General features: G+C 40.0%; 1 protein-coding gene and 1 long non-coding RNA gene across 2 annotated transcripts in view; one reads left to right on the top strand and one right to left on the bottom strand.

The window, feature by feature from the left end:
* The window catches only part of LOC116508646, a 37,478-nt gene extending 15,578 nt beyond the window's left edge, over nucleotides 1–21,900 (top strand). Inside the window, exons 2-3 of the long non-coding RNA XR_004255391.1 lie at nucleotides 17,715–17,884; nucleotides 21,521–21,900. This is a non-coding gene — a long non-coding RNA (uncharacterized LOC116508646). The remainder of the gene's footprint in view (nucleotides 1–17,714; nucleotides 17,885–21,520) is intronic.
* Nucleotides 319–21,965, bottom strand: CATIP (ciliogenesis associated TTC17 interacting protein). The gene is made up of 10 exons (XM_032217274.1): nucleotides 21,895–21,965; nucleotides 19,785–19,947; nucleotides 16,995–17,195; nucleotides 15,314–15,369; nucleotides 12,181–12,267; nucleotides 10,475–10,645; nucleotides 8,824–8,948; nucleotides 6,015–6,091; nucleotides 5,654–5,742; nucleotides 319–768 (listed from the first exon to the last, which is right to left on the bottom strand). The coding sequence occupies exons 2-10, from the start codon at nucleotides 19,879–19,881 to the stop codon at nucleotides 586–588; spliced, it is 1,086 nt and encodes a 361-aa protein (XP_032073165.1). The 5' UTR covers nucleotides 19,882–19,947; nucleotides 21,895–21,965; the 3' UTR covers nucleotides 319–585.
* Nucleotides 21,966–23,517: the final 1,552 nt, after the last annotated feature.

Raw genomic sequence — 23,517 nt, 5'->3', positions numbered from 1 at the left:
CTGGAAAAGATTAGCCATCACTGGTCTAGGAAGCTATGTTAGGCAGACTAATGATGATGGCTCTTTTCTGCTATGGTGCTCATATTGTGGATCTCCCCCTCCCCAGAGATTAAGTCAGCCCCATCAATCCTAAACTTACGAAGGTCCATCAAGACCTAATTCTTTCAGCAAGATGGGGGAGCCAGGTGAACTCGTGAGCTGGCTCCATTATTATTACATCCCTCCATCTATTATTCTCTTTTCCTGTTTTAGGTCTGCTTTTATATTCTTAATGCTCTTTTAATAATGCTATAATGGTTTTAGATAATGATTGTTTTATTTAGTTTTATTGGATAGTTGTATACCACCGAAGTTACTTTAATGTGACTAATGTGCTTTAATGTGCTAATATTTCTAAATATTATACTATGTCTAAGTGGTCAAAATAATACATCAGATGTCCTTAAATATTGACTGAAGGATGTTTCTAGACAAAGCACTCCAACAACTTCAAGAAATAGCTTTCCCAAATTCCCAAGTTATTCCCGGATCTCATTATTTTTATCAGTCTCATCTTAGACATGGCTGCGAAAGGGGCTGGGCTTGTCAGATGACTGAAATGATCTGCATGGCGGTTGTTGGGCAGAAAAAGGGAGCGAAGAATTCAGCGGCAAAGGTGACCACATCATCGGGTTTGCGAAGGAGAAGCAGTTGCATGAAATCTGCCAGCAAGGTGTTGAGTTCTGGATGGCGACGCACGTAGGTGGCATGGCTTGCTTGTAGCTCTTCCTGTGGAAAGCAAAGCAGCCCACTCTCTTTTTAGGACTGTAGCTCATCAATGGCAGTAAATGAGGATCAAAATAAGATGTTCATTTGCCCCCTACCCCTGCAGTGCCATTTTAAAAACTCTCCTGTCTTGTCCTAAGAAATGTATAGCCTAATCAGCTATGTGTTTTGTTATGAGCCATAATCCCGAATTGTTGGCTATGCTACTAGCAATTGCTTTCAAAACATCTCAGGTTGCCTAATGTCTATGGATATTCTCAGTCATTCAGATCATGGTTGTCCCAAAGATGCTTTTTCAAGAGGCAACTGGGCTTTCTGGTTTTCTTCGAAGGCATTTCACTTCTCCTCCAAGAAGCTTCTTTAGCTCTGTCTGGATGGTGGAGAACGGAGGGATTTATACTCCTTGCAGACAGCTGGTCATTTGCATTCTTTTAGCGAGTCATTAAGACCACTGGAGGTTTATCTGTGTCATCAGGTCACCTGAGTGATGCTAATAGGTGTGGAGCCTTCTTGGACCTGTTGAAAGGCTTGTGTTGTAGACTTTCAACAGTTCCAAGAAGGCTCCACAACCATTTGCACCATTCAGGTGAACCTGATACAGCTAAACCTCCAGGTGGTCTTAATGACTCGCTAAAGAGACCAACTGTATGCAAGGAGTATAAATTCCTCCATTCTCCACCATCCAGACAGAGATGCAGAAGTTTCTTAGATAAGAAGTGCTTTTTTGAAAAAGCATCTCAGGTTGTTTGTTATCATCTTCAACATACACTATATTGCCAAAAGTATTCGCTCACCTGCCTTTACTCGCATATGAACTTACTGTTAAGTGACATCCCATTCCTAATCCATAGGGTTCAATATGACGTTGGTCCACCCTTTGCAGCTATACCAGCTTCAACTCTTCTGGGAAGGCCGTCCACAAGGTTTAGGAGTGTGTTTATGGGAATTTTTGACCATTCTTCCAGAAGCGCATTTGTGATGTCACACACTGATGTTGAATGAATTTACATGGCCTACTACTTCGTGGCTGAGTTCCTGTCGTTCCCAAACACTTACACGTTCTTATAATGCAGCTGACAGTTGACTGTGGAATATTTAGGAGCGAGGAAATTTCACGACTGGATTTGTTGCACAGATGGCATCCTTTCACAGTTCCACGCTGGAATTCACTGAGCTCCTGAAAGGGACCCATTCTTTCACAAATGTTTGCAAAAACAGTCTGCATGCCTAGGTACTTGATTTTATACATCTGTGGCCATGGAAGTGATTGGAACCCCTGATTCTGATTATTTGGATGGGTGAGCGAATACTTTTGGCAATATAGTGTAAGTATGAACAGATGCTCTTGTCTATTTCTTGTGTTTCTATCCCACTGGCATTTTGGTCATACAACCACACCACTCTGTCAGCCCCATAATGCTCACTAGGACTTTCCTCCAGGACTAGATTATGTATTACTGGAGATTTGTGATACTGGGTGCCAAAGTAAATTTATTGAAATCAATGGCATTTGTTAGTTATGAAAGTCCCATTGATTTCATGAGAATGAAGTATAATTAATTTATTTTACATTCAACTGTTGTAGCTTTTTAGCATTACCTCCATATCAAGGCAGCACATATTGACATTTTTATTCAGTACAAGTTCCAAACAAGTCAGCCTTCCATTTACTAAATAAGCCAATTGTGAAATAGTTATCTATAAGCCTCAACTCCTTCAATGCTGGGCAAAATCAGCCTCCCTCCCTCATTATTCTTATCTCTACAGCATTTGTTTTTAAATAAAAATGTTGTAAAATTTAGAAGTGATTGCACCTTGTCACAGTGGGGAACATAAGTACCTCAGGTTTGACTTGTTGGATTCTTGGTGTTTTCTGAACTTACTTTGGTTCCTGCAGACTTTTGTGACCAGGCTAGAAACATCATCAGTTCATGCAGGAGTACAGTTTGCTGGTTGTTTATATGATAAATTGTCTTGGGGAATTGTTTCTTCCTTGATTGTCTTGTCCGGGTATTGATTAATAGGTGTGTGGTGGGAAGATGTGTATTTGAGTCTTTGACCTTTGGTTGTTTCCTCTCTTGAATGATTTGCAGACAACGCTTATCTCAATGTGTCTGTTAATGGATGATTCATCAGAACCATGGTCCTAGGAATACTTTGCACTTTTGGAACTGGCTTGGTTTAGTATGTCTGTAATTTTACAATTGCAGTGTGTTGTAAATGACTCCTTTGTGTTCAATGGCTGTTGGTTTTGGTTAGGATAGTTTGGCTGTATTTTGTTGGTTTATGGACTACCAGGATGCCTAGAGATTGTAGCAGTTTGCTGATCATTTCAGGGAGGTTTTTGATATATAGTAGTTATCCTATTAGTAGGTTGTGCAGCTTGTGTAATTGTTGGATGTACGGTTAGACATTTTTTGTTGAAGTTGCTTAGCAATAGCACTTAGACTTAATACCGCTTCATAATGCTTTACAGCCCTCTTTAAGTGGTTTATAGAGTCAGCATATTGCCCACAACAATCTGGCTCCTCATTTTACCCACCTTGGAAGGATGGAAAGCTGAGTCAACCTTAAGCCTAGTGAGATTTGAACTGCCAAATTGCCTGCAATATTGCACTTTAACCACTGCGCCACTGTGGCTCATTCATTGCATTGTAACATGGAATAGAATAGAATAACAGAGTTGGAAGGGTCCTTGTAGGTCATCTAGTCCAAATTCCTGCTCAAGCAGGTGACCCTATATCAGGACTTTCAAACTTGTGGCCTGCGTGGTGGATGCATCATGTGTTGGCCTCTCCCACATCTGGTTTAGCAAAGGGAAAATAGTCACAATATGTCATGTGACGCTGCTGTGATGACACAAGTTTGACACCTCTGCCCTATACCATTTCTGATAGATGGCTGTCTGTTGTGGCCCAGCAGGAGCCGTTGGAGCTGCAAAGAGACTCCGACAGTGAGGGGCCCTATGAGTCGGCTCTGGAAGATGTGGAGGACCCTGGATAGGGTTCCGACTCCGGACAGGGACCAGAGAGGCTGGTTGGCCACCAGGAGGCGCCTGAGGCATGGAGCAGCGGTGAAAGCCAAAGGGAGTGTGCCCATGACGTCAGGGCTTGGAGCAGTGGGGAGGATACAAGGGAGTTGGTCCTGGATGCCAGGCAAGGGCGGGCAGATAGATGCAGAGAACAACTACGCAGATACAGAAGATAATTGGACCCAGGTGGTTGTAATTAGGCTCCTCTCAAGAGAGTATATAAGGAGAGACTTTGGGAGGAGACTGTTTGCAGGATTCAACTTCATTACCATCGCTGGAGAAGCTCTTGTGTATATTTCTTATCTTGGAAGTCTGGATTGCTGCCAAGTCTGGTCAGTTCAGTGTGTTGATTTACTGTTGCCTTGGTGTACGGAGAGGGGGGGTCAGAACAGCTGTCCAATATCTTTTTGAAAGTCTCCAGTGACGTTGTCGTCTCCCACAACTTCAGAAAGGCAAACGGTTCCACTGGTTGGTTGTTCTCACTGTCAGAACATTTCTCTTTATTTCTAGGTTGAATCTCTCGTTGATCAGATTCCATCCATTATTCCTTGTCTGGCCTAAAGACATGTATACATAGTATATTTCAGGTTTTGGAATTCTAGGTTATTGCAGAATATCATGCCTCTAGCAATTCTTACCCAACTTCTTTTCTGTGTCATTGGGTTGTTGCTAGGATAGTTCAGTGAACTTGACTGTTGTTTTATGGCACACCAAGAGCCAAACACATAATTGGAGTCATTTACAGCACATAATAAGCAAGGTCTGTGAAAATTACTATGTGGGGCAAAGAGGAAGAAAACCCAAAGAATGCATTCACAAACATCTTCTAGAAGTCAGAAGACTTGAAAACTCCTTAATTTCACAACATGCAGACAAGTTCAACCACAAATTCAATTGGAAAACTATAGGCATGTAAGCCAGATGTAAAAATGCAGAAGAATTCTTAGAGACATAACAGTAACAGACATTTCTTTAATTATCTAATTTTTATCCTGCCTTCATTACTTTATAAGTAACTCAAGGCTGCAAACATACATCATACTCTTTTCCTCCTCTTATATTTTCCAAAACAGTGACTTCATGAAGTGAGATGGTTTAAGAGAGAATGACTGGACAGAAGTGACCAGCCGACTTTCAGAGTAACACTAAGGAAATGTCTGCAGGAAGCAAAGCAAGCTTCGAGGGCGCTAAGAAATCAATGACCAGACACTACTCAGAGGTTTTATGATATTACAGGTAGTCCTCGACTTACCACCGTTCGTTTAGTGACCATTCAAAGTTACGATACTGAAAAAAGTGACTTATGCCTGTTTTTCATACTCTTGATTGTTGTAGCATCCTCATGGTCATGTGATCAGAATTAAGATGCGTGGCAACTGCTTCATGTTTATGACGGTTGCAGTGTCCCGGGGTCATAAGATCACTATTTCTGACAAACAAAGTCAACGGGGAAGCCAGATTCACTTAACAACCGTGCTACTAACAACATCTGCAGCAATTCACTTAACAACTGTGGCAAGAAATGTTGTAAAATGGGGCTAACCTCACTGAACTGCTTTTGGTTGTAAGTTGAGGACTACCTGTAGATTATGCAGAAGTAAAATGAGTTAATTATCCCATGAACTTAGAAGTCTATCATATGATGATCCATACTTCAGATATTACCCATATTTCTCCAAAAATAAGACTGGGTTTTATATTAATTTTGCTCCAAAAGATGCATTTAGGGCTTATTTTCCAGTTAGGGCTTATTTTAGGTAGATATGGTACTAAATGCATCCATCTGGCTGACAATCTTAACTGGGGCTTATTTGGGGGGAAACAGGGTACTCTGCCCTTAATCCCTGAACAATTCACCTTTCTGTCTAAGAACTTGGAATATAATTCAGCATCCTCTTCCCAGTCCAAAAGGACTTTTTCAAAGACAGGACGAGGGTCTGGTTCATCTGGAAAAATAATGGAAAATGAATGAGAATGATTCAGGATATATAGGAATGTGGAATATATAGACAGTGTATTGTACATATTTTGTAGTAAAAATTTGAAATTTTCTTGTTTTTAAAGACAAGGTGTTCCTGTTGTTTTCCTGAAACAGATGATCTACTCCAACAGTTATCTATTTCAGACAAAAAGATCACCTTATTCAAAAGCAATCCCAGTTCAATACTGGCAACAATTCCTATTTACAACACTGCGGGAACGCTTGTGAGGATATTACCTATGTCAATCAAAATGGGCATCTGCAGGATCACCATGATGGCTGGAGATCCAACTTGTATACGGCGAGATAAATGCCTGGATGGAAGAAGAAGGAAGGGAAACAAATTAATGGGAGTTTCTGCATTTGTTTGTGGGACTGCGTGAGAGAGGCAGTAGCCCATGGCAGAGCTGGGCTAAGAACCAAATTGTGATATATTGAATTGCAGCAGATCAAAGTAATTTATGATTCCCAAATATCAACATCAGAAGCAATAAGAGCTTATGTTCTAACTTATAACACCACTGAAAATAACAAGACTTGGCGTTACAAGGGAGGATGGAATATCTCAGGATAGGACTAAAGCCATATATGACTTCCATAGGTTCACTGTGAAATGTGGATAGTTTATTATTGTCATGCATACTTGCCAAATTCCTTTGGCTTTAAATATAGTGGATTCAGGTGAAATCATAAATCAAATTAAATTTGGTCTCTAGTAATTGATCCACTGACATGTTTTTCAGTACAAAAATTAAAAAAACTTCCCTTTTAGTTTTCTTATCCAGGTTGCCAAGACTTAAATTACCAAGCAAGGACTAACCTACAACCTGCTTATGAAGCTAACTGGTTTTAGAAAATATGGCAAGCCAAACCTAGACACTTTATGACAGCAGAATGTATACCCCCCCCCCCCCCCCCCAATGCTTGCTATGTGTTTAGCTATTGGTGTGCCACAAAACAACCCCCATCATGTTTTCTGGAAAAAAAGAAAGAAAAGAGATAGCTAGTGAGTCTCTTGCTACAGTATATTCCTCGAAAACATTTCCTCAGTTTACTAAAATTACTGCTTTCTGTCCCTAAAACATGGTAATGGACAGTTTGCCTTGTGGGAAGTACGAACTCAATGGCACTGACTCTTTAACACTTCGTGACTTACTGACCACAAGAGGGCAGTGGGGCATAGAGTGTTAAGGATTTACTCTGGGTCATTTCTTTAGTACATTGTGTGATCTTTGTCTAACAAACTGCCAGGCTCTGATCCACTTCTTCCCAAACACTTATAGTGTTTGACTGTCTTCCTAGTAGTGCTAGACTGTCTATTCCTATCACATATTTCTGGTAAATAAATCTTACTCCTATAATACAATAGTTATTACCCTGTTTCCCCCCAAATAAGACCTCCCCGGATAATAAGCCCAATCGGGCTTTTGAGCGCATGCACTAAAATAAGCCCTTCCCTGAAAATATGACCTCCCCAAAAAATATTGCCTCACAGCAGCAGCCATGAGGTGACCATGCTTGTCGTCTCCTGCACCTCAAAAATAAGACAACCCTGAAAATAAGGCCAAGTGCTTATTTCAGGGGGGGGGGGGCAAAAGAAAATAAGACCCTGTCTTATTTTGGGGGAAACACGGTGGACCTGCTCCACTAATCATTATTGATATCAGGAATACTGTTTTTCTCTCATGCACAGACAGAATGCTTCCATCTCCAACAAGGCAAAGGAAACATGGCTAAATGTATTGTAGCTTTATTCTCTTTACCGCCTGCTGGAAACCGTCAACATACTGCCTGCTAGAAGCTGTTAACCCAAGCCTCAGACTATCTTACTCAACCAAAGAGTTATAGAAGATCTAGGGCAGATACACAACATTCAAAATCAGCCTTTGGATTGAAAAGCATCCCAAACTGCAAAAGTACTGTAGATGAGGTGTGAATTATCTGGATGTTGTCAGATTATAATTCTATTCTCTCCAATCATTGGCTATGTAAGCAGAGATGGACGCAGAAAACATCTAGAGGGTCATATGTTATCCTTGGAATATTTAGAGAAATATTCTTTAAATACTTCTAAGAGTGGCAAAAGGAAGAGGAGACTCATCACAGCTATCAGTGTGGAGTGTCATCAAATGCTTTGGAACATCTTGCCTTTGGAAGTAAAAGTGGGATCCTATCTACTAGCACTCTGTAAGGTATTTTGTAAGGTAATTAAGATCATCGTATTGGAATTGACATTTGGGAGTTGTCACTGTAGGATTATTTGATAACTGAACAGCCAAGTATTTGGTTGACTGTTTACATGTCCGATTTTGATGCCCAACTGCTCTAATTTTTAACTTTGTAAATCCCTTAAAGGTTATTTTGATCTAGGTAGTATAAAATATACATATAATAAATAAAATATTACTATGCATTAACTCAAGCCATTTTTATTGGAAAAAGTAGTTTGAGTTAATTGGTAGTACTTGAAAAATTGTAAATGCTTTAAAGAAAACTAAGCTTCAACAGCAGGAGGCATCGGTGGGCCTTACCATGTGGCAATAGCAAAGGCTGAATATACTGAATATACAGAGGAAAAGTCTGATGATCACATTGAATGCAGGAAAAGTCTGAACAGGAATGGTTACAGGTAGTCCTCGACTTATGGCCACCACTGAGCCCAAAATTTCCATTGTTAAGAAAGTCAGTTGTGCCCCATTTTATGATAATTTTTGCCATGCTTATTAAGCAAATCACTACAGCTGTTAAGTGAAACATGCAGTTGTTAAGCAACTCTGGGGTACCCCATTGACTTTGCTCATCAGACGTTCCCTAAGAAGGTTGCAAATGACAATCCTACAACCCCAGGAGCCTGCAACAATCGTAAATACATGCCGTTTGTCAAGCACCCCAAATCTGATCACACAACCGTGGGGATGCTACAGTAGCCGTAAGTGTGAAAACTGGCGATAAGTCACTTTTTCCCCCCAGTGCTGTTGTAATTTTGAACTGTCATTAAATGAATGGTTGTAAGTCGGAGACTACGCATATACCAGAGCTTTCTTACCCATCTGGCAGGAAGTAGTACTGCCAATTCAGTGGGAGCGCTTCCACGGAGTGTACAGTCCTCTCCATCACAAACACATCCACTTCCTCTTTTTTCACTCTCTGCTTCTGGAAGCCGAGGCTATTCTAGAAAGAGATTGGCATAAATGGGAAAGAGAGATGCACAAGGATGGCTGTTCAGACCACGTCTTAGTTGCTCCACTGAATAAGTAGTTGATGTCAACATTTCATCCACGTATTGCACTTTAGTCTGGACAGCTGGTAATCTTTCTTCCCTGCCTTAAATATTCTAGAGACATTCAGGGTTTATTTTAGGTAAGCAGAAACTTTGGGCGGAGGTGTCTGGACTTCATTTTTATCCACCAACATCAACACAGGCTACATCCTTTATCCCCTGCCCTTTCATCCTCTGCCTCAACATATACAGATAGTCCTCGACTTAACAACAGTTCGTCCAGTGACTGTTCAAAGTTACATCATCACTGAAAAAGTGACTTATGAGCATTTCTCACACTTACGACTGTTGCAGCATGCCCCTTGATCACGTGATCATACTTCAGATTCTTGGCCACTGACTCATATTTATGACGGTTGCCGAATCCTGGGATCATGTGATCATCTTTTGCGACCCTTTGCCAAGCAAAGTCAATGGGTAAACAGGGCTCACTTAACAACTATGACACTAATCTAACAATTGCAATGATACGCTTGACAACTGTGGCAAGAAAGGTCATAAAATGGGGCAAAACTCACTTAACACATGTCTCACTTAGCAACATAAATTTTGGGCTCAATTGTGATTGTAGATTAAGGACTTCCTGAACTTTTTTTTTGTTACCAATTATAAATACAGAAGAAGAAAAAGATACTGTATTTTCAGAGTATAAGACGCACCAAGATTTTGAAGAGGAAATTAAAAAAAAAGTGTTTGCACTCTACAGTTCTCCCAAAAATGGCACATTTTTCATGAAAACAGGCCCATTTTTGTAAAAAGAAAAGGGGAGGGGGCATGCATAGCCTTTAGGGGGTTTGTAGAGTGCTCCTGGGGGCTGGGGAGGGCAAAAATTAGGAAAAAACAGCCCGTTTTTTAATGAAAACAGGCCCATTTTTTTGTCAGAAAAAAAGGGCATGCAGAATGCTCCTGGAGGCTGGGAGGGCAAAAATGAGCAGAAAACAGCTTGTTTTTCACTCATTTTTGCCCTCCCCAGCTCCCAGGAGCACTCTGGAAGCTTCCTAAAGGCTATGCATGGCCATTTTTTGGAAAGGGGACAGGGTTTCAGGAGGCCAAAAATGCTGTATTCAGTGTATAAGACGCACCCAGAATTTCACCCTTTTGGGTGAAAGGTTCGTCTTATTCTCCGAAAAATACGGTAAGTCAAAGTACAACAAGAGAGCTACAAGATACTGCTTTATAATGAGGGACACTGTAAATCCAAATAACTTTCTACTGTCTTAAGTTGATTGGTGGTCATTTGAGATTCAGACAGATTTCCCCAGTTTTTATCCAGGGATGTCAAGGCTAACATTGGCATCTTTTGTGGACAAAACATGTGCTCTACTGCTCATCTATAGTTGTTTTCCAAGACAGAATTCCCACTATATTTCTGGATATCCAGTGGTTCCATTATAATATACCCACAACCTGAGCTTACATAGGTAGAGGTACAGACATGTTGGTCAGAGTCGAATGAGAGGAAAACAGCATTTTCTGGTAAGGATTGCCTCCTGGCCATCACCCGTAGTATCAAGAAGTTGGCAGATTCTGAGATGAGGCCCTCAAGTTGTGCACATCTATAAGAGAATGTGCTGACGTTGATCTTTTCCTGAGGAAGACAGAAAAGGTTAGACATCCTTCACAAAAGCTCAGACAACAACCAGAAAAGCACACCATCTTGAAGAAAAATGTTTGGGGTTTATAGATGGCATACCCAAGACCAAGCTACCATTTTTGGCAAGACAGAGGAAGAGGAATACAAGATCATAATTCTCCTTCCCTCTTCACCCAAACTGATTCAGACTAGGAGTTTTAGTGTTCTCATTTCTGAAAAAAGCAATCTGTTTATAATTTGACATTAAATCTACATGCTCCCTTCCAAGCACATCCTTATTTATATCCCCTAAACCTTCAGAATTAGTTTCAAGTTGGCTTGTAGCCATCCCCCCTGCCTCAGAAAATAAGAAATGCCATATAAGACAATATTCTCTTCAGCAAGCCAAGAGGACAGTGGAAGGAATGATGTCCAAGCAGGAATTCCCACCCACATGCCATTTTTTTTCCACACTGGGTGTTTATCTCAGAAGGCCAATAAAGAACCAAGAATAGTCCGGCCATCAGTATTTGATTTCTGCCATATGAGCTTCCATGCCTTTGTTTTCAATGAAAAGGAGCCTTTAAAAAATGAAATGGGATAGGGCAGCAAGCTAGCAAGTCCCAAGAAAGGTGTGAAAAGGCACATATTTGCTCAAGGCCCTTCGGAGAATAAGTGTTAAAGAGATGCTTTAATATGCTCTGAAGACCCTTCAGCAAATTTGACAGGATTAGGGATAGTCACCTGGTATCAAGCACCAGGGAAATCAGGAGATCTAGACAGTTCAAAGGAGTATAAAGATTTATTACAAGCTTAAGCTCTCTACAAGAATCTGAACTACTAACAGTCAAGGGAAATTAGCGGGAGTTAAGAATAGAAAGGAATTTAAGGACTTAGATCTCTTATGGGCGTGCAGGGACTCCTGACTGATGATGCGTTTGACCCCTCCCTCGGGCTCAGGCTGCTCATCCCCTACACCTGGCTGAAAATAGCCTGGCTGGGAATACCAGTTATGTTGTCTTAAGGGTACCATCAAGAATTAGAAGAGAGATTATATAGTCCAATTGTTCAGGTGTTCACTACTGCAACAGCATGGAAGCGAAGGTGAAGCACAGACACAGAAGGGAAATAAAATACCATTTGTCACTCTGCCCAGGATGCAAAGTGCTTTTGCAGTCCTTAGCTCCAAGGTCTCTCCACCTGTGCCACCACATTAGCTTTCATAAGGCAGTTAAATAAAAGATCAACTAGGGCAGCCTTCCCTAATCTATCTTACTGTGGTTAATTTGATTTAACAGGATTCATAGCAACAAGTTAGGCAAGTTTCATAGGCTGGCGACACTCTCACAGACGTCTGGAGTTTTCAGCCTGGCTGGCTGGGTGTGGGGATCTTGATGTAACTGAAGGATGGGTGAAGGAAGAAGGGTTAGTCCTGTCTTCATATCTTGGTACAGCTATAGATATTATAATCAACTAATTCTCATGAATTGTGAGGACAAGGGAACTGGGCTAATATTCCAGGTTCTTTAGGCACAGCTCATTTTACTCACATCTTTTTCCACTATAGTTTTGGTCACATAAAGCTGGCCGTGCCGCTTTACCACTTTGGTCCTGGTTTCCACTGGATGATCTCTAAGCTGCAGGAAAAGCAAAAAAAAAAGGAACAGGAAAAGGTGGCACAGCTATGCTAGGATTGGCCTCAACTATGCAGGCATTTGCTTTCCTGAAAAGGTGGAAGCTTCACCACTAGTTGAGCTGTGAGTTAACTTTCCCTTATGACCGTGATGGTGAACCTATGGCACGTGTGCCAGTGGCATGCAGTGCCCTCTCTGTGGGCACGTGAGCCGTCGCCCTAGCTCAGCTCCACCGCGTGCAACTCCTGCAAGCCACCTGGCCTTTGGGTCTCTGCTGTGCATGTGTGGGGGACATGGTGTACATGGGCGGGGGGGAGGCACATGCACATGCGGGGGCCACACACACATGCAGGGATGAGCACATACTGGGGGCTGCACAAGCATGCATGTGGGCCCGAGCATGCATGTACAGGGGTCTGAGACCATGCATGGGGTTGTATGCATGAATGGGGGGGTCAGGGGGCATGCGCGGGGGCCAAATGTACATTGCATTTTGGGGGTTAGGAAGCGTATGTGTGCATTTGTATGTTCACACACGTGTTTTAGGCACTCGGTCCAGAAAAGTTTAGCTATCTCTGCCCTATGACCTTCCTGAAAGCATTTCTTACTTACTTGTTATATCCTGCTTTTCCTCCGAGAGCTCAAGGTGACACAGCAGAGCACTCCTTCCTATTTTATCCCTGACCATGAGAACAGCCTTTGAGAGGCCAGTTGTCCACGAGCATCCTCCCATCCAAATCCCTCTTTGAAGCCCTTCAAGTCAGTGGTCACTATTACGTCTTTTGATAATGACTTCATTATTTGGAAGGAAAGGTGATCCTTCTCTATTTTTATACCTATAATTTTTCTTCATTAGATGTCTCTAATTTTATTGTTCTAACAGAAGCTTCGCCTGGTACACTTTTCTCATGCCATGCATTATTTTATATCCTTGGATCATGACCCTCTCTCAAGCTGCCTTTTTTTTCAAACAAAAGAACCCGAACATTCACAATAACTTTTTCCTTGTGTGGAAAATGCTCATGGCCCCAATCATTTCAATGCCCACTTTTAAATGTTTTTCTTGCTCTATTATGCCAACTAAAATTGTACATGATATTTCAGTTGTAGATGCAGCACAAATCTAATGATCTCTATCGGTACATTGGTCCTTTTCCCAGCTGCTGCAGAGTAGATCTCGTCACTGAGCAATCTACTCCAGCTTCAAACTCTTTTTCCTGATTAGCTGCAGATACGTCAAACTTAATTAGTGTATATGTGAAGTGCGTCCCAATTTATCAACATATATTTATGATTAAATTACGTATATTTAAATAAATTGCATTTGCAGTTTGGTTGACCAGTTTCTCAGTTTAAACAGATCTCTCTTGAACCTTTCAGGATCACTTTTTGATTTTCCCACTCTAATAATTTAGTAAAAACTCCACAGACTTAGCCATCTCATTGAGTCTCTTACTCTTGAATCAAAATCATTTATGAGCAAATCTAGAAAACTTTATAAAACCCTACTGTTGTAAAACCACACCTGGAATAGTGTAACCAATTTTGGTCACCATGCTACCAAAAAAAGATGTTGAGACTTTGGAAAAAGTTCAGAAAAGAGCAGCTAAGATGATCAAAGACTTGGAGACTAAAACATATGAAGAATAGCTGCAGGATTTGGGTTTGGCTAGTCTAAAGAAGAATTTGGGGTGACATGATAGCAGTATTCCAGGATTTGAGGGATTGCCACAAAGAGGGGGTCAAATTATTCTCCAAAGCACCAGAGGGCAGGACAAGAAACAATGGTTGGAAACTAAGCAAAGAGAGAAGCAAGCTGGAATTAAGGAGAAGTTTCCTAATAGTGAGGACAATTAACCAGTGGAACAGCTTATCTTCAGAAATTGTGGGTGCTCCATCACTGGAGATTTTTAAGAAGAAACTAGAGCAGTCACTTATCTGAAGTAGTATAGGTTCTCCTGCTTGAGCAGGTGGCTGGACTAGAAGACCTCCAAGATCCCTTCCAGCTCTATTCTATTCTTATAAATTCAAATTAAAAAGCTTGTTAATAAACTACCCTTTTATTGTTATTCATGATTTTTAAACTATTTAGTAAACCATACAGGACAAGCCATCTTTTTCCACGATTTTGCTGTTTATTCATGAAACTATGAGAAACTTTTTTGAAAGGCTTTAAAAAAATGTTAATTGGGTTATCTCTAGCCACGTGCCTGCTGACACTCTAAAATAGCTTTAAGGGAATGGCCTCTGCAAAACTCCTAAATCTTTACTGCCATCTAGCAGCTATTCAGAATTTTGCAACCCAGATCCGGTGGCCCTCTTCTTGTCCCTTGTACTTTAATATAATACAAGACAGGTTTAAAAAATGATAAAAATATGTCCCTGCAGGTTTTTACTCTGCTAGTGGTAGCTGACCTAAGAGGATGATGCTCATCTCTGTTTCTTTAAATTATTGGGCCAGCACTGTCCAAAAATGTTTCCAAAGATCTGGTCATTAGACTAACATGATATCATGCCACAGCACAGAGTGTGTGGCAAAACAAGGAATGCTGTTACATTTCTATCAAAATTGTGTCTATTTATCTACTTGCATTTACATGCTTTCCAACTGCTACGTTGGCAGGAGCTGAGGCAAGTGATGGGAGCATCATGTGGTGGTGAGACTCAAACTGCAGGAGCACAAACCTTCTCCAATGTATTTTATGTTGGAGCCTCTTTAATACAAGACAGAGGTTGAAGGGATCTGGATCCATCCTCCCATCCTCTTTTTCTGAAAAGCAACCAGCATTTTTTGCTACTGAAATTTACCGGTAGCTCTTCTCCTACTCTACCCAATGATTTTTCCCATTTCACTTTGCTACTCCTCTCGCCTGCCAACTTATTTAAGCTTTTAAAGGGTTGGGTTTTGTTTTTTGTTTTTTTGCACATTTTAGCTCTTTGGGGAGGGGAGTAGAATTTGGAGGAGGCTGCAGATGTTCTAGCACTGCCAGATCCCTGCTGGATAAGGAAGCCAGAAGTTAGGGGAAAGTAAAATACATAAGATACTCACCCTCATACTTTCCTGAATATGCTGCTCCAAAATCTCCAGTTTCTTCGATACATATCCTGATGGAAAAAAAGGACATTTATAGGAAATCAAGGCAGCGACACAGTTGTTTTATTTCCTGTTGGGCAGCTTTTCCCAATTTAATGCCCCTCAGATGTGTGCAATTATGACTCTGAATGGCCGCATTGGTCCAAATAATGGGAATTTTAATCTGTTAGAGAAAACTGTTCTGGGATATTTTGGCATGTTGGTGCTACATGGAAATTTCTTACGATTCTTGGAAATGTTTCGTCTTTCACCAGCAGGTTATGAGTGTGTCTAATCTTCTGGTGTGAACTGCTTGTAATGACAGCTTAACCAACCCTGCCCAACAAAGTCTTATTTGTGCATTTGTGCAGAAATGAAACTTAGTTTTAAACCACATTCCTTGTTTTGTCCTATTGACTGTCCAATAAGAAAAGCAGCTAAATTGGGATGCTTGGGGAAAAGAAGACATAAATTGTTTCAACTTTTACCCTCAAAACGACGCTATAGGGCACTGCACACCAGAACAACTAGATACAAGGACAGTTTCCCCCCGAATGCCATCACTCTGCTAAACAACTAATCCCCACAACACTGTCATATTATCTACTAAGACTCTATTACTATTATTCTTCTCTTCCTTCCTAGTGCCTATCTCTTTCCACTTATGACTATAACCATGTTGTTTGTATCTTTAAATTGTATATTGTTTTATTTTCCTAGTATAATTTGATTGTTTATTAGTAACCTATGACTATCACTAGGTGTTATATTATGATTCTTGATGAATATAATCTATTTTATTTTTCTTTATGTACACTAAAATTTTAAATTTATTTAAAAAATGTCATTGCAATAATAAAAAATATTTAACCACATTCTCCTAATCAGAAAGGAATAGGAAATAATTAAAGAGATGATTGCTGCAAGGAACACACATCACACAAAATGTGTAGACCACTAAGGAATGCAATTCTAAACTTAACTTTTTTGCTACATGTGTAAGTTCCATGAAAATTAATGCTAGCCGCTTCTAGTATCTATTGTATAAATATTTACTTAGTTTTTATTTATATTATATAGTATTTACATTACATGATAAAGCAATTAAAACCAAAAAGCATTCAAGAAAATTTAATGGGACTTATTTCTAAATAAATCTGATGTGATCCACCAATTAGGACAGGAATTAAAATGTTTTAATTGGTCTAGTGAAATATTAAAAGTGTAAGTAGTGCAGTAGATCAAACTTTCTGTGCACTTCAGAAGACCTATGCTCCAGATGCATAAAGGAACCCTATGCAATCTTAGATCAAGTATCGGGATCAGAGTATGAGAGAAGAGTATCAAACTGAATAATTCTAACACCATTATTATCTCTTATGTTTGGAAGACTGCATTTAGGCATAGCAATGTGTCCAGTCCTTCTCTTCTTCCTACCATCCTCATTATGTTAGTTTGAGGTTATGTGTGTGGCTTCAAGTCAGCGTTGGCAAGATTTCAGAAGTGGTTTGCCACTGCATCCTTCCTAGGGCTGGAAAAGAGCAACTGGCTCGAGGTCACCTAGGTGGGACTAGAATTCATAGTCTCCTGATTTCTAATTTGGTGCCTTACCCACTAGACCAAACTGGCTTATGTCGAATTAGTGCACTAAATTTACCTGTAAGGGAGATTTTGCAAGATACCCCGTCGATGGTCGCTTTGCTGTTTGCACAGACCAGGAAACAGTCTTCTTCTTGCCAGCCATCCAGCGAATAGCAGGCCCACTTCACCGAGATGGAAAATGTCCCTATAGTTTCTCCAGACTCTGAAATAGCCACCAGTGATTCTTCAAAAAGGCAGGGCTGAATTTCTTTTATTTCTGAGAAACGAGATGTAGCAATTTCAACCTCAGGAAGACAGGAAGAAAATTTTACTCACTCTCAGATGGACAAACTGGGATGACCCAGTTGGGTTAGAACCTCTTTTTAGCACTTTCTTGTCCTTGTTTCATCCTCAATTTACCCATGTAGGGTATTCCCTGTGTTAAAGCAAATGGGGGCGGGGGGAGAGAATGCAACCCACTTTTTGCTTCCTTCCTCTTTGTCTACAGATCAGATGAGGACTTAACTTCAAATAACCCTCTCTTCTCAGAACTCAGGGAATTGAATTACACAATAATAACTATGTGTAAAAACTGCGCTTAAGGCATATTATGTCTGCTTAGTATCATGGAAACATAGTCAAACATCTGGCCATCTTTTATGGAACTGGACAGCTCATAAGTTATGTAAATAATTTAAGTCTCTTGTCTTTCAACCAGCATTTGGACTACAAATGGCTCACAAAAGCTCTTATTTAGGAGAATATATTTTCAACAGACTTTTCTGTTCAAAGACAGAGTTGTCTCAAGGAGCCAATGAAAAACCGGAATTGTTAAAACCTGGATTGATGCCAGCATGGATTAATGCCAAAATACAAGTTTGGAAAACTATTAGATCAAAATCTGGGCGTAAAAGAGGAACTTGAACGTGCGTGGAATCTGGATGGGAAGGAACCAACTCAACCTTGGTAAGATGGAGTGATTTTGGATTTTTGACTCCCATATTGCAGTGATATGCCATCTTTGACTCTGGATGGGGTAGCATTCCCCTGGACAGAGCTAGTGCCCAATTTGGGGGTCTTCTTAGACTCATAGCTAACACTCAAGGAGTAGATGGCAGCTGTGGCTAGGGAGGCCTTCCCGTATATTGGGAGGCCTTGATCACACCACTCATGCCTTGATCACTTCCTATTGGCAGTGAGTTCTACATGAGGTTACCTTTGAAAACTATCCAGAAACTACAACTGGTGCAGAATGCAGTGAATTGTGCAGTGTTGGGTACTGTTGGTTACTTCTAGGTTCACCCATTTTACACTCATGCTGCTCAAGCTGCACTGGATTCCAGTCCCCTTCCGGATGTAATTCCAGGTGTTGGTTATTATCTTTAGAACCATATGGCATAAGACCAGGTTATCTGTAGGACACCCTCTCCCACCAGAATAGGTACACTCTATGTCCCTTCCCATCAGCATTATGGATTCTTGGAAGCCTGTATTTTCCATGGTAGTCCTTGCCTTATGGAACACTGTCTTCCTAGAGACCTGACAACCCCTCTCCCTCTCCTTTCAATCTTCTTGGGAGCACACAGAACCTGGCTGTTCCCATAGGCCATGGGTGTCAAACTTGCTGCATCACGTGACGTATCATAATATTTTCTCCCTTCACGGAGCTGGGATGGGCCTGGCCTGTGCATGACCCATTTGGCCCACGGGCCATCAGTTTGACACGCCTGCCATAGGGGCTGTGATGGCTAAGATCATAGGAAGCAAGTATGGTTGCGACACCAGGTTTTTTTTCTGTTTTATTTCTTTTTGGGTTTTATTGTTGAGTATAAGCCTCTCAAAGCTTGGTTTTAAGATGGGTAGCTGTACTAATGTTTTAAATAAAAGTAATTAACAAATTAATGTGGATTGGCAGTTGGAGACTGGAATGTTAACCTTGGTAAACTCATACTTCATGCTGATTGAAAACATTCCTTAGCTGTTTGGAATGAAGGGCTAAACTAGACCAGCCTAGTCTCAAAGATCTTAGGTCTTAATAGGTATTTCGGTGAAAGAATTCCCTCCTCTAACTACAGTTGGATAGGAGAAGGTGACTAGTTCTCTTCTTGTGCATTTTGTTCCTAATATAAATCTCTCGCTTTACTGCATCTATTATGATTTTGAAAACCCAGGTTTCGTAGTACTGCATTTTGGGCATCCTTCTCTAGCATAACAACTTCCAGCTGTGTTAGGATGACAACTTCTAGGCCAATGTGGCCCATTCTCATCATAGCTATGAATTCGGGGAATTGTAGTTCCAGCAGAACTAGAAGGTGTCTGGTGTGAAAAAATCTGGTTTAAGCACCCTACCTACATTTCTCCAAGATACCTATTTTGTAAAATTCAGCATAGCAAAATATTCATGTCGACTATAGCTTTTGCTTAAAAGACACTTCTGAAATAAACAAGAGTACAGGTCGACCTCGACTTACAACCACAATCAAGCCCAAAATTTTGTTGTTAAGTGAAATATCTGTTAAGTGAGTTTTGCCCCATTTTACGACCTTTCTGGCCAGTTGTTAAGCGAATCGCTGCAGTTGTTCAGTTAGCCACACGTTTGTTAATTGAATCTGGCTTCCCCATCGACTTTGCTTGTCAGAAGGTTGCAAAAGGGGATCACATAACCCTGGAACACTGCAGCTGTCATAAATGTGAGTCAGATGCCAAGCATCTGACTTTTGATCATGTGACTGCAGGGATGTCATAACAGTCTTAAGTTTGAAAAACTGTCATTACTCCAGTGCTGTTGTAACTTTGAATAGTCACTAAATGAATGGTTATAAGTTGAGGACTACCTGTGTATGTCATACATTAAAGGGCCGCTCACCAACGAGTGAAAGGAAACGCACTGCTTCCTTGCTGGCAGCTGGGATTTTTTCTGTTAGTTCAACTTCTTTTGCCTCTTCTGAGGCCTTTTTTTGCATCCTGGAGAAATAGGAGCTTCAAGACCTGGAACTGATGGAAATATGCAGTTTTCAGTAATGACAAGTCTGTGAAAAGAGGTGGGTATTGTTAGTAGTGGCAAATTGTAATAATACTCTTTATCCGAGTAATAAGATTCCTAAACGGTAATATCATAACTTGGGTTGGTTGCAATTATAGTCATATGCTATGTGAGGAAGTGGGATAATTCAGTTTACTCTATTTCTGCTCACAGAAGTCCTTTTACAAAAAAGTCATTATGATGTTGAGATGATATAGGCTTATATGCTGAAGACTGGGATAACTGAGACTGCATGAATACAACTTATGGAAAAGAAGGTGACGGGGATAGGATCGTATTGTGAAATTATACAGAATTTTGTTTCAAACAAGACTTAGATCTTCCCCACAACATTTGCACAAGGTTGCTATATTCTGCAATACAAATTCTGACAAACGTGTGCATTATGCTATTAGTTTTGTGGCTGCACAATTGAGATAAAATTCTTGGCCAAATGTGCATCCTGAAATTTTATACGCATGTATGGCTTACATACATGTGTGCAGACAGATAGACAGACTCAGAAATGCTAGTGTCACAGTCACCAATTAAATAAAATGCATAATATCAGAAAAAAATAACCAGAAAAGTTGGTTACTTAGCAGGTGGTTAGGTAGGCAGGCAGGCAGACAGACAATTGAGTTTTGGCATTAGTTGTGTAGAGTATTAAACAATAGAAGAGCATAAGTCAGAATGTACATATTTTTCCCTTTGTGCTTACTTCTCCCCATCTAACAATTATGAAAATCTAAATTGTGTGTGTATGTGTAAAAGAAAGACTTTGAAGACTTTTGACTCCTGCTGACTGCCCGGATTAATCCCTGAAGTGTTCTTGGCATTATTTTTAGAAGTAGGTTGTCCTTGCCTTCTTCTTTGGGGTGGGAGTGTGACTAGCCCAGTTGGTCACCCAGTTGGCTTCCATGCCTAAGGAAGGACTAGAACTCCCAATTTAGACTGTCAGCTTAATGACTACATCACATTGGGTCAGCAAACTAGAGGAAGTAAATCCAGAAATTCAGAAAACACTATTCACACCATTTTAATCATGTTATATAATGAATGGATATTAGTTTTTCTGGACCTTCCTATAAGAGTTTGGCAGACTCCTCCATGAACATTTAAGAATGCTCAATATATCCACATTACAAATTTTAACAGCCACTGCCTAGGGAATTCTGAAAATGGAAAGCTTTCTTCCAAAATTTTCAAAAAGCTACCATGTTTTTCCGAAAATAAGACAGGGTCTTATTTTCTTTGGATCCCTGAAATAAGCGCTTGGCCTTATTTTTGGGGAGGTCTTATTATTTTTGAGGTGCAGAAGGCGGCGAGCGTAGTCACCTCATGGCTGCTGCTGTGTTGCAATATTTTCAGGGAGATCTTATTTTCGGGGGGGGGTATTTTAGCACATGCGCTCAAAAGCAATTGGGCTTATTATCCAGGGAGGTCTTATTTTCAGGGAAACAGGGTACTTATTCTCAGGATTATTTGAAAAAAATAATAATCTGCCAGTTAAACCAGCCTAATGGTGGCTTTCTATCTTTAGTCCCTTAATATTATCTACTTTTTTCTCCATCTCACAGACACAAGATTACATCATGAATCTCCATGAGGAACTCTGGAGAAAATATAAACGATAAATGACTTTCTATACATAGAATTGAGATCCCGGGAAAATGAAAAGAGCCCTGTGAAATAATCAAATGAAGACTTGACTCTCAACAAACACAACATTTAAATCCATATAAGAAATGCAAAACAAAACAAAACAGACCGGCCAACTGAGAAATGGAGTGTCATAGCCAAGGCGCAAAAGAAAAAAAAAAAAAAAAGGTACAAGGATAGAAAAGTCTGAAATATTTTATGGTATAAATAACTGAAAATAATACAGAGGTAAAGAAAGTCCACATTAATCAAGCAACCCATCCCATCAACCTACATAGAAAACAAGCCAAACCTGACTCCAATCCAGAGATGATTCTAGGAGTGAAATAAATCCAGGGAGAAGAATTAAGAAGCTGTAATTACTTTAAAACTGGTGGAACTGGCGGTTCTTGGTGGACAATCTCTTTGTGCCCTAAGTAGAGATGGAAGAGTTACCATCAATCAGAAATTGTTTGATAATAGACAGCGAGTGTCAGCTTGATAACAGGTTTAACAATGAATATGTGAATTCAGGTGTACAGAAAGAATGGCTCCAAAATTCAGATGTTTCCTGTCCCCCGTGCTTACGTTCACAGTTCTTGTTCTCACCTGTTACACTCAACAGTGGTCCCCATGCGATGGAAGACCACACAATTCTTTTAAACATATAAATAAATAAATTGTTTACAACACCCATTATATCTCTTTCCCAAAAGCCTTGAAAGAAATGAGGAAAAACTACCCCACTGCAAGCAAATCACCTTCTCTCATCTGCGTTTTCTTTCTTTTTAACAAGAGGTTGCAATGCATGTACTGGTTTCTATAGCAACATACTACTCTCTTCCCTCACCCCCCCCTCTTAAAGAAACATACCTTGTTAAGAGTTGACAATATTGACCATGTTTTTTTCATAAAAGAGTAAATAAAGCTAAATCTTTGAAAAGAGGAATAAACATTTTGGCAGGCACACTACTAAGAATCCCAAAAGTGTATTTTAATTTTTCTTACTTTGCTATAACTTTCAGTACAAACAAGACATGTCTCTACAAGTGGTTCCTTGATTAATTTTCAAGAGTTCTAATTTAGAAACAATAGAATAAGAAAGAACAGCAGATGAACCTGAACTTTCAATAATAGAATAATAGAATAGAATTCTTTATTGGCCAAGTGTGATTGGACACACAAGGAATTTGTCTTTGGTGTATATAAGGAGAATAAAAATACATTTCTCAAGGATAAAAAGATACAATACTTAGTGATAGTAAAGGTTACAAGAGCAATTGCTTTGGAAGCAATGCCTGATTGTGTAATGAAGTGTGGGAACAATTAAATAAATTGTATTTAATACAATTGTATTCACAATTAATCCCAATAATATTCCATTTGCAAACTGTGGCTTCTACAGTACCTCTGCAGACAGCTTCAGGCATATGATCAGGATTTCCAACACTCCCTGCCTGATTTCTGTAAGAAAACTCAGGAAGTTTTAGATAAAATCCTGACAGGTACCAATGAAAAGGTGATTTAAAAACTATATGGATACTTACTAGAGGTTAAACTAGAGGAAGAATAAGTTAAAGAAACAATGATTGCTTGGAGGGGAAATGGTGGTCTCAAAATTATAAAATGACAACATCAACAGCATACAAAGAAAATTTGTATACGATGTTTTACAGGTAGCACTTACCCCCGACAAGAATAGCAAGAATGTTTGAGAATAAATCCGAAAAATGTTGGAAATGTCATCAGATACTGGGCTCATATTACCATATGTGGCGGATATGTGTAAAGAAGCTAAAAGATACTGAACTAAAATTCACATGTGGTTGGAAAAAAATGATAGAAAAACATATAGACTTTAAACCAGGGATATTTTTATTGGGGATTTTACTGGAAACATATAGTAGAGAATTGAAATATTTGATTGTAAATGTGT

Source organism: Thamnophis elegans, chromosome 1 (assembly GCF_009769535.1).
Source record: "Thamnophis elegans isolate rThaEle1 chromosome 1, rThaEle1.pri, whole genome shotgun sequence".
NCBI classification, from domain to species: domain Eukaryota; kingdom Metazoa; phylum Chordata; class Lepidosauria; order Squamata; family Colubridae; genus Thamnophis; species Thamnophis elegans.
This window is presented reverse-complemented; position numbering and strand designations above follow the sequence as displayed.

Excerpts from the sequence above, each read along its gene's own strand:
- CATIP (XM_032217274.1), bottom strand. The coding sequence starts at position 19,881 with ATGCAAAAAAAGGCCTCAGAAGAGGCAAAAGAAGTTGAACTAACAGAA. Across the intron at positions 15,370-16,994 it reads TTGCAAAATCTCCCTTACAG|GATATGTATCGAAGAAACTG; the intron begins GTAAATTTAGTG and ends TTTTTCCATCAG. Across the intron at positions 769-5,653 it reads CCAAGTTCTTAGACAGAAAG|GAAGAGCTACAAGCAAGCCA; the intron begins GTGAATTGTTCA and ends TGCTTTCCACAG.